The sequence below is a fragment of the Odocoileus virginianus genome, chromosome 6, assembly GCF_023699985.2.
Source record: "Odocoileus virginianus isolate 20LAN1187 ecotype Illinois chromosome 6, Ovbor_1.2, whole genome shotgun sequence".
NCBI lineage: Eukaryota > Metazoa > Chordata > Mammalia > Artiodactyla > Cervidae > Odocoileus > Odocoileus virginianus.
This window is the reverse complement of record NC_069679.1, coordinates 16,720,261-16,732,302: the sequence shown is the minus strand read 5'-3', so window position 1 is coordinate 16,732,302 and position 12,042 is coordinate 16,720,261. Positions and strand designations below refer to the sequence as shown.

The window sequence follows — 12,042 nt, the reverse complement described above, 5'->3', positions numbered from 1 at the left end:
GAAACTGGGATCTGACACAGAGACTGGGGATCCCCGGGGAATCTGGCCTTCAAGGTCAGCAGGATTTGACTGTATGACTTCCACAGAACTGGGGGAAACAGAGATGCCAGTCTTGGAGGGCACAAAAAAAATCTTATGAGCACCAAGACCCAGAGGAAAGGAGCAGTAAGTCCACAGGAGGGTAGAACCAAAACTACCTGCTAGTGTTGGAGGGCCTTCTGGGGAGATGTGGGTTGGCAGGGGCTCAACACAGGGACAGGGGCACTGGCAGCAACAGGCCAGGAAGGTCCCCCTTGGAATAAACCCTCTTGGAGGTCGCCATTAACCCTGCCATAGAGCCTCAGGCCAAACCACTGCCAGGGAGGGAGTGATACCCCACCCCTTAGCAGATAATTGGATTAAAGCTTCACTGAGCAAGGCCCTGCCCACCAGAGCAAGACCCAGTTTTTCCCATCACCAGTCCCTCCCATCAGGAAGTTTATACTGGCTGCTTGACCTCTTCCATCAGAGGGCAGACAGAAGAAGCAAAAAGCACAGTCTCACAGCAACTAAAATGAAAACCACATTACAGAAAATTAACCATGATGAAAAGGAGAAAGTTATGTCCCAGATATAACTGAGGCACAGTTGGGTAAACAATGGAGAAGATGCAAGAAATGTTTATCAAAGACTTACAAGAACTAAAGAACAAGCAAATAAAGATGAATATTACACTAGAAGGAATCAATAGCAGAATAGCTGGGGCAGAAGAACAGATAAATGTCCTGGAGAACACAATGGTGGAAATCACTGCCACAGAACAGAATATAGGAAAAAAGAATGAAAAGAAACAAGATAGCCTGAGAACTCTGGGACAACATTAAACACACCAAACGTTCACATTATAGGGGTCCCAGAAGGAGACAAGAGAAAAGACCTGAGAGAATATTTGAAGAGATAATAGCTAAAAACTTCCCTAACATGGGAAAGGAACTAGTCAACCAAGTCCAGGAAGCACAGAGTCCCAGGCAGGATAAACCCAAGGAGGAACACACTGAGATGCATAGTAATCAAACTGACAAAAATGAAAAACAAAGATAAAATATTAAGAGCAACAAGGGAAAAACAGCAAACAGCATACAAGGAAACTCCCATTAGCTGATTTCTCAACAGAAACTCTACAAGCCAGAAGGGAATGGCAGGATATATTTAAAGTGATGAAAGGGAAGAACCTGCAACCAAGAAAACTCTACTGAGCAAGACCCTTGCTCAGATTTGCTGGAGAAATCAAAAGCTTTCCAGACAAGCAAAGTTAAGAGAATTCAGCACCACCAAACCAGCTTTACAACAAATGCTAAAGGAACTTCTCTAGGCAGGATACACAGAGAAGGAAAAAACCTACACAAAATAAACCCAAAACAATTAAGAAAACTGTAGTAGGATCATACATATCAATAATTACCCTAAATATAGATGGATTAAATGCACCAACCAAAAGACGGAGACCAGCTGGGAAGATGAAAACGTGCATGTGCGCACTTCCACTTACCATATCACTCTGTTTGACCCCCCAAATTATATGCAATTATTTTATATTGTTAGGTTAATCATGTTCCCATCATGGCTTGCAACTGTTATTACTTTTTGTTTTTGTCTGGATATAGATTGTGAAAACTGATAAATATCTTTTCCTATTGTGATTATGTAACTACTACTCAATACCATTGTATCATAATTGATCAACAGAAAAATAATAGAACTCTATATCACCAAAACTACGATTTAACAGAAAAACCTGTAATCACTTTTAATTTATTTTTATTTTTATTTTTTTATATATTGAACAATATGATAGGTTTATTTATGTTAAGATAATTAACATATTTGAATTTTTTCCCAGCCTAAGGTTTTTCTTAGCATTCTGTGTTATAGATAAGATGTAGCAGCTACTTAAGTGTGCATACAGTGCAGGATATTTCTGGTTAAATATTTGTAAGGTGTCTTCAGTTTACAAAGCTGTTCAGTATTCATTACTTGGTTGGAGCTACACAGCAGCTCAGTGAGGGCCTGAATTCTTTGTCCTGTTTCATAGCGAGGATCACTGAGGTGCCACAGGCCTGACTGACTTGCCCACAGCCACACGTGTAAGGCAGAATTCGACCCAAGTCCTCTAACTCCACAGTCAATGATGTTGCCACCACCTCTGCCCTGAGTTCTTCCACATCCACATCCGATACATGGATCCTTTGTAGTGCTTAGTCACCACAGGGGAAAATGTTTCTTTTTTTTTTTTTTCATTTATTTTTATTAGTTGAAAGCTAATTACTTTACAATATTGTAGTGGTTTTTGCCATACATTGACATGAATCAGCCATGGATTTACATGTGTTCCCCATCCCGATCCCCCCTCCCACCTCCCTCCCCATCCCATCCCTCTGGGTCATCCCAGTGCACCAGCCCTGAGCACTTGTCTCATGCATCCAACCTGGGCTGGTGATCTATTTCACACATGATAATATACATGTTTCAATGCTATTTTCTCAAATCATAACTCTTTTTTTAATGTTCTTTCTCAAGCCTTTATGAAGAGTAGTAGAAAAGCTTTTGTATACACATATATAAATAATATGTACAATATATACTTTAGAAAACTTATAAATTTTTGCCTAACTAAAGATTTTATGACATTTTGATTCCACTTGTTTGACTTAGTATGAACAGAAGGCCAGATTTCTAATTAAAAAAATAGATATGCAATGACCAACAAGGTTTACTGTATAGCACAGGAAACTATAGTCAATATCTTGTAATAACTTACAGTAGAAAATAATTTTAAAAATAATATATGTGTATATGTATAACTGAATCATCTTGCTGTGTACCTGAAACATTTTAAGTCACCTATGCTTCAATAAAATATATATATTAAGAGAGAAAAAAAAAATAACTAGTGACAGGAGTGCCAAAGAAACTAGCAACAGGAGTGCCAGGAAGACATGCACTGACTCAGAAACAGATGTCTGAGACACACAGCAGGATGAAGAAATCCAATCCTTCACTCTTTGTTTTTTCTCTCATTCCACTCTGCGTTCTATGCTAGCTACACGTACAGGCAGGGCCTCTCCACAGACTAGCAGAGACATTTATCCAACATAACAAATATCTTTTTTGATTGGCCTTATTTCTGTCACATGCATAAATCCTTGAATGTGAACTCCCCTGACTGGTCCACCTGAAGCTCAGATCCTTCTCTGAGAAGAAAAGGCAAAACCACAAGTTAAAACCCAAGTAGAATTGCAATTGCTGACAGAAAGGCTGTTCCCCTACAACACAAACAAAGGAATGGACACCAAATACAAAAGTAGCAAATGTCCACTTGAAAAAGCTGGGGAAAAAAATCAAAACACAGAAGATATCTGTAACGTGGTCCCAAATAATGTTTGAAATAAAGATTACATGGTGAGGGAGGGGAAGCCCTAAACATAACCTTATTCAACTGCTCTTTCTGAAAGGTTAATGTCTTATAGTGATCTTGAAAGCTGTCAATTTCTCAAAATTAAAATAATTCTGAGGAAGCATCATTGAAGAAATGTATCTTTAAGAGCCTGTTTGGACATGTTATTCAATATTAAGTGCCAGTTTCTCAGAATGCCACATTCTCGTATCAGCGATCTCCTACCCTTTGTCAGCTTCAGATAATGTCAATTCCTCAGTTTGGATAGTTAAACACAAGAGAGAGTCTAAACACTCAGTCCTTACAATTAGACTTACCTTTGTGAGTAAACCTCAGAGTATTTCTCTATTAAATTCTGGAAGAAAAATCTCACCTTAAGCAACTTTAAGTTTATACTTTTTACTATCATATAGAAGCAATAACTGGAGAAGGCAATGGTAACCCACTCCAGTACTTTGCCTGGAAAATCCCATGGACAGAGGAGCCTGGTAGGCTGCAGTCCATGGGGTCACTAAGAGTCAGACATGACTGAGCGACTTCACTTTCACTTTTCACTTTCACGCATTGGAGAAGGAAATGGCAACCCACTCTGGTGTTCTTGCCTGGAGAATCCCAGGGACGGGGGAGCCTGGTGGGCTGCCGTCTAAGGGGTCGCAGAGTCAGACGTGACTGAAGCGACTTAGCAGCAGCAGCAGCAGAGGCAATAATTATGCTTCAGACCTTCAGACCTATAACCAAACTGAGAATGGGATCAGTATGAGAAAACCTGGAGAACAATGTGATCCTTACGGGCCATTAGAGGATCAATGGGTGCACTGAAATGCACACCTTTTGGTGAATTCAAGACATTTCTTCTCCTTAGGGTCACTATGATGGCTTGAGTATCTGGAGCTTCCGGAAGTGCAGAGAGTAGAGAGACACTAAGTAAGAGTTTCTCAGTAATTGAAAATCAACCTCCAGAGCACAAATGTAGAGTAATTTTAACATCTTATGTTGCAATAATGGAGTCAAAGCTAGGTCTCAGATGACAGAACTCTCTCTCGGTTGTAGCTTTCTGCAAATTTATATTTGTTCATACCCTGTTTAGCCTTTTTTGTATGATTTTGCAAAAATGTTTATAGATTTGCTGTATTGATATTTACTATATTTTCATGTAATGTAAATGTGAATTTATTTAGTTTAAAGGATTTTTGTAGATCAGATGACAATGTAAGTATTTATTCATTTAGTTTTGGACATGCCAGGCACAGGCGGGATCTTAGATCCCTGATCAGGGGTTGAACCAGTGCCCCCTGGAGTGGAAGTGCTGAGTTTTAATCACTGAAAATGAAAGTGAAGTCACTGAGTCGTCTCCAACTCTTTGTGACCCTATGGACTGTGGCCTACCCGGCTCCTCCATCCACAGGATTTTCCAGGCAAGAATTTTGGAGCGGGTTGCCATTTCCTTCTGCAGGGTATCTTCTGGACCCAGGGACCCAACCCGAGTCTCCTGCATTGCAGGCAGACTCTTTACTGTCTGAGCCAAAAGCCTAGAGCACCTGAAATGTCCTTCAGTGTGAGTTTAGAAGGAAATGACTAAGATATCCAAGGCATGGCCACTGGTTTGACTGATTTCATTATCTTGTCCTTCTGACAGATTAGGATTAGTAGAAAAATAGAAGTATGGAATATGGTGGGATAGATTATCCCATAGATTTTCTTGGGAAGAGAAAGATAAATCTAGTGAGACAATTGGCTGCATATCAGTAAAAACACCAACATAGGTTCCAGTGTTCATTCCATGTAGCCCATACACAAACACTCTCTCTCTCTCCCCAAAGTATGTTGGACTTGAGATCAAAGTAATATTTAGAAAACATTAAGGATATTGATACAAATACAGTAGCATATTTTTTTCATATTTAAGATTGAGTAAGGTATGTTTTTCATTTCTTTTCTTTTGGCCATGCTGCCCATCAGACAGGATCTCAGTTTTCCAACTGGGGATTAAACCCAGAACATGGCAGTGAAAGCATGGAATCCTAGCCACTAGACTACCAGGAAACTACCAAGAATGTCTTTATTATGCGAAAGAGGTGCACAGGCATTAAGAAAATGATTGAAAGACCTGCTTACACACAGACACTGAATTACATACCCATATACACAAGTGCACAGAAAACTTTACCTGAAACAAATCACATAATAATAATGATTCCTATGGCAAAAGACACCAAAAAGAATTTTTACAAACCTAGTTACATCTGGTTTAAAGTAAATTGCATTTAATTTTAAAATATGTGCAGTGTGAAAGTGCTTCTCAAACTCAGATGCAAGAAAAGTGTGAATTTTTTTCTAAATTCAACATTTCTGCATCAAAATTTCAACTCTCAAGGGTGGCAGCAAAATTCACCTTGGTTGTTATTTTAGGTTCCTTCAAAATATTTGGCTTTCCTGGTGGCTCAACTGGTAAAGAATCCACCTGCAATGCAGGGGAGCTGGGTTCTATACCTGGGTTGGGAAGATCTCCTGGAGAAGGGAAAGGCTACCCACTCCAGTATTCTGGCCTGGAAAATTCCATGGACTGTACAGTCCATGGAGTCGCAGAGAGTCGGACACAACTGAGCGACCTTCACATACACACATTCAACCTATTTTGGGTTTCCCTTGTGGCTCAGCTAGTAAAGAATCTACCAGCAATGTGGGAGACCTGAGTATGATTCCTGGGTTGGGAAGATCCCCTGAAGAAGGGAAAGGCTACCCACTCCACTATTCTGGCCTGGAGAATTCCATGGACTGTATAGTCCATGGGGTCACAAAGAATTGGACACGACTGAGTGACTTTCACGTCCAAGCTATTTTACATAATTTAAAAAGTAAAATTATCTGAAATTTGTGTTACTAAAACAGAAAGTTCAGTTTCTTTCTGTGTGTGTGTATTTTGATTGGCATCATTACAGTTTCTCATTCTGTTATAAATTATCAGTATATTGAACGTAGTGTTGTTTGACTCTCACATTTCAAACAGATAAAAATCTAAAAATTTCACTTCTTGGTATATACCCACAAGAGTTGAAACCAAGAACTGGAACAGACATTTGTACATCTCTGTTCAAAGCAGCACTATTTACAATAGCAAATGGTGGACGTGTTCATCAGTAAATGGAAGAATAAACAACATATGTTATGTGTTAAGTAAAATTAGTATGCGTCATCTCAAGGGACACTAACAAAAAGAATAAATTGTAACAGGATAATGTTCACCTTGGTAGTTTTGTTTCATTGAGAGGAGACTGTGCTACGGGCACAGTACAATAATCTTTTGCAATCTTAAGATGCATAAAGCTGGAATATTATTAATAAAGAATGTGAATATGTAATGAAGCAATCCACATTCATTCCTCTTTTATTCAAAAGTTTAGTACAAAGACACAGCAGAAAGTAAATGTATTCATCTGATAAACATTCATCAAATATCCTCACAAACTGTATTATCTTAGGGAATCTGGTGGGTAGGAGTCAAGATCTAGATTTTTATGCAATATTCTGTAAGAGGAACAATCTGTGTAAATAATCATTGTTCTATTTCCATGGCTTTAATTACAGAATGTGTAATGATCTGATAATTTACCTGGAGAAAAAGAAATACATTATGATGATTACATTAAAAATAAATATATTTATTGTATGTTGTAGAACCCCTAGATACTTGAGATGAACATGACGCAAATGAGATGGTCCAGGGCACATACGCAAGCTAGCCTATGTGGAGAATTTCTTCAACTGATGTCTAGAAAGGTGGTTTTGGAAGGTATCATGGTGACCTCAAATGTTTGATGGAATCTTCATTCCCTCAGAAATTACAATCAAAAGTTATGAGTTTCCACATAAAAGTGCTGTCTAGAGGCTTGAATTTCTTAGTCACAGAATTGGGGTCTGGCAGCACTGAACCCTAGGCCCTTGTTGATAAATTAGGACCTATCTCTGAGTCTAAAGACAAGGATAGGGAATGGGACATGGAGATGGGGATGTTCCATGCATGTCCCTGTGGAGATGGGGATGGAGGACATGTGCAGACTGGATTGCAGTGAAATGTGTAAGAATGATAGGCACTCTCCCTCTCATCTCTCCCCACTCCTTTTTATTCCCTTTTCAGTAAGTTATAGGGAATAATGATCAAAGGATATCAAGGAATTTTACAAAGGGAGGGAGAAGTTGTTACCAAAACTGGACAAATTTCTTTTCTCATACTGGATCTCCAGCCACTTTTGGAAGTGGAATTTTCTCAGATGAAGCCACAGCTACAGCAAGGTGAGAAAAAGAAATGGTGAATGAATGTGACTATGCCAGAAAGTTTGTATTTGTATAAATAGTGATGGCTAAGCTAAAACAAAGATGTGAGAGGGACAAATTAGAAGATTGGGATTGGCATGTACACATTGCTATAAAAAGTAGATAACTAATAAGGACCTACTGTATAACACAGGGAACTCTACTCAATACTCTATAATGACCTATAAGCAAAAAGAATCTTAAAAGGAGTGGATATTATGTATAAGCGTAACAGATTTACTTTTCTGTATACCTGAAAGTAACTGACATTTATATAGCAAATCAACTATAATCTAATAAATAGTGAAAAGAAAAGAAACCAAGATGTGGGAATTCACAAAAGCAGCATTGGACAGCTGAAAAGTACTTTGGGGAGTTTGCTATTCTGAATATCAGGTATTTATACTGAGATGGTTCTTGTTATATCTACATTTTTCTGTCCCCATGAGTACTGTGCTGAATGGAAAGAAGAGAACAAGTGAAAATTCTACAAATATACCAACTATGAATGTGAATTTCACAATGTCAGAGGGGGTTCCCAACTCTTCTTTAAAACAAATTATTTATTTACTTAATGTGCCAGGTTTTTCTTGTAGCTTTTGAGATCTTGATCTTCTTTGTGACATCCAATTTTTAGTTGGAGCTTGTGGCATGTTTACATTTGCAGCATGTAAACTCTTGGATTCGGCATGCGGGATCTAATTCCAACACCAGAACTGGAACGCAGGGTCCCTGTATTGGGAGCCTAGAATCTTAGCCTCCGGACCACCATGAAAGTCCCTTCAATTCTTTTTGTTTCAAGTTGTGTCACAGAGGAAGGTCAGGCAAACCCAAAAACCCCACATAAGCATTCCAGAGACACCTAACTACATCGATGCACTTTATTATTTCTACTGAACCAGAAATTCACATGAATACAACTTTGGAGCTTCTGTTGTGGCTCAGCTGGTAAAGAATCTGCCTGTAATGTGAGAGACCTGGGATCAATCCCTGGGTTGGAAAGATCCCGTGGAGAAGGGAAAGGCTACCCACTCCACTATTCTGGTCTGGAGAATTCCACAGACTGTATAGTCCATGGGGTCACAAAGAGTCGGACATGACTGAGGGGCTTTCACTTACACTTATCAGCAAACATTTCTTATTCCTCTTGGTGCTGGTCAGCCTTTCCCTGCAGGCATTCACCCACATAAAAAATTCAAAGTGTGCTAAACTCTGTGACCTGTTTGAATCCGTCTCAGAGCACTGTCTCTTAATCTAGCCCACCTTTCCTTTGCCTAGTGTAAGGAGAAAAAGGGCAAGCAGCGAATGATGAAAGTGAATGGGATAAAAATTTCCATTCTCAAGTTTGACTTGTAAGGATCAGTAAGGATAGGATTCTATCTTCTTGCTGTAACATCTCAGAGAATATACTTCTAGAGGGGTGGAGGAAAAGAGATTTTCCTGGTGGATGATTCTTTATATGGCCAAAATATCAATTACAGACACAGGGATAATTTCTCCAACAATATCGTCCCATTGACAAGTGATAAGGACCCATCCCTCTCTGTAAGATGATGTGTATTCACAAAATGGCATCATGGTCCCACTTTTTAAAGCACAATGCACTCCGGATATTATTTGCTGGCTCCTGTGACATTTCCTAACCCCATTTGTGCATTGCACAAAAATGTTATGACAGATCTCTTGAATGTCATTATATGATGCTTGGAGGAAGAAATGCTGTTTAACACAATAAAGCCTATTGTGAACACGTTTCATCCTCATTTCTTGATTGCAGTAGTCTTGATCAGTTAACGGCATTTCAGAATTAATAATGACATGGGTTTTGAACATTTCCTTGGTAGGTGGTTTGGTAGGCCCTGTAGCATATAAGTCTTCTAAATAGTCTTCTAATTCTTCTCGTCGTTCATCTGATAGAGATGGATCATTTATCCTCACAAGCTGCAGTGGCTTCAGCAGCAGGAAGAGCAGAAACAGGGGCTGCATGTTGATCAGAGTCCCCATGTTTCCCTGAAGGGAACACAAGAGAGAAGGAGTTATGTCCACGGTGAGGCTGTGCCTTCGGTTACTGGGCAGGCCCATTTCTACCCCCTTTTGCTGTTCTGAGATCTAAGACTTTGGCCCATTTAAAAATTGACAACTCAGGATCTATTTCAATACCTGTAAAATATTTACTCCAAGGTGACCTTAGGGGAGCTATACTCAATCTAGAAGACTGTGGGTAGGAGAGGGAAAGGTGAAGGAAAATGGAGAGAAGAGGAGAAAGGCAGGGAGAGACAACAGTGAAGAGAGAGAGAGAGAAGGAAACAAGAACTGAGGAAGAGCGCAAGAGAGAGCTGAAGGGCAGGAGGGAAGGGTAAGCGAGGACAAGAGGTCGAGAGGGCAGTGGGGCAGGAGGCAGAGAGGAGGCTCACGTGCACCCTCCTTCTGAAGTAAATGCATCTGTTCTCTTCCTGGAGTTAAGAACTTGCTCTGAAGAGCTGCACATGATCCCCTTTTCCCCCTCACCAACATCTTGCCTTCCTGAGGACCATTCTTCATCTTGGGCTTCCCTCATAGCTCAGTCAGTAAAGAATCTGCCTGCAATGCAGGATACTCGGGTTTGATTCCTGGATCGGGAAGATCCCCTGGAGAAGGAAATGGCAACCCACTCCAGTACTCTTGCCTGGAGAGTCCCATGGATGGAGGAGCCTGATGGGCTACAGTCCACGGGGTCGCAAGAGTTGGACACTACTGAGTGATTTCGCTTCACTTCACTCTTCATCTTCTGACTTTCTCCTCTTGCTCATTTCTGACCACCAATACCCCTGCACAAGGGATCAAGCAAGACCCATCATGTCAAATGAGCACCAAATGTGTGTGGATTGGTGTAAATACTGTTACCATCACCTCATTGCCTGGAATTGTGGGTCCATGTTACAGTCTCCTCTGCCTCCTCTCCCCACTCAGAAGAACTCTTCCACTAAGGTACATTATTGACCTTGTGAGCCTTTTTTTAATCTTTTCTTTAAGGAAGACTTCATGATTCCTTCTCAGGTTTTCCTGTTTCTAAATTCTTCCCATCCTGTGTGCTTATGTGCCATCATGGTACCCTCATCATCAGAGACTTCACAGTCACAACTTTCCTTCCATTTGTGTGTGTCTCCATGTCTATTCACCCCACTGGAGGCTGCACTAGTATTTCCCCAATACCTGTCATATACATGAACAAGTGTCTTTACCACACAAATATGGGAAACTGGGTAGTTCCTTATATTTTTTCAAGAATTCTACTACTTAAAAATAAATGGAAATATTTAATATAGCACCTACTTCTGAGGCACATCTTTTTAACACTTCATGCTAATCACTTTAAGGAACTTTAAGAAAAACATTCCTTAAGGGAACCATCTTACCTGTCTCCTGAGAAACCTATATGGGGGTCAAGAAGCAACAGTTAGGACCCTGTATGGCACAACTGATTGGTTCAAGATCGAGAAAGGAGTAAGACAGGGCTGTCTTCTGTCACTGTTTGTTTAACCTATACACTGAGCACATCATGAGAAATGCCGGGTTGAATGAGTTACAAGCTGAAATCAAGATAGGCGGGAGAAATATCAACAACCTCAGATATGCAGATGATACCACTCTAATGGCAGAAAGTGAAGAGGAACTAAAGAGCCTCTTGATAACGGTGAAGGAGAGTGAAAGAGCCAGCTTAGGACTAAATATTAAAACAAAAGACTAAGATCATGGCACGTGGCCCCATGAGAAAATTTCCCCTTTTATTATGCCAAATAGAAGGGGGAATATGGAAGTTGATACATTTCCTCTTCTTGGACTCCAAAATCACTGTGGACAGTGACTGCAGCCATAAAATCAGAAGACAATTGCTTCTTGGCAGGAAAGTGATGACAAATCTAGAGACAAAAGCAAAGACATTACTCTGCTGACAAAGGTCCATATAGTCAAGGCTATGGTCTTCCCAGTAGTCACGTATGGTTGTGAGAGTTGGACTGTAAAGAAGGCAAAATGCCAAAGAGTTGATGCCTTCAAACTGCAGTGCTGGCGAAGACTCCTGCAAGTTCCTTGGACAGCAAGATCAAAGCAGTCAATCTCAAGGGAGATCTACCCTGAATGTTCACTGGAAGGACTGATGCTGAAGCTGAATGTCCAGTATTTTGGTCATCTGATTCGAACAGATGACTCATTGGAAAAGTCCCTGATGCTAGGAAAGAGTGAGAGCAGGAGAAGAGGGTGTCAGAGAATGAGATGGATGGACGGCATCACTAACACAATGAACATGAACTTGGGCAAAC

The 12,042-nt window shown here is 40.2% G+C and overlaps 1 protein-coding gene across 1 annotated transcript; it reads right to left on the bottom strand.

Annotated features, from left to right (window-relative positions):
• Nucleotides 1-9,199: 9,199 nt before the first annotated feature.
• LOC110140100 (inactive ribonuclease-like protein 9) lies at nt 9,200-9,826 on the bottom strand. Its single transcript, XM_020898366.2, has one exon. It carries the CDS (start codon nt 9,824-9,826, stop codon nt 9,200-9,202), a length of 627 nt encoding a protein of 208 aa, XP_020754025.2.
• Between the last annotated feature and the right edge of the window lie 2,216 nt (nt 9,827-12,042).

Excerpts from the sequence above, each read along its gene's own strand:
- LOC110140100 (XM_020898366.2), bottom strand. The coding sequence starts at position 9,826 with ATGGGCCTGCCCAGTAACCGAAGGCACAGCCTCACCGTGGACATAACT.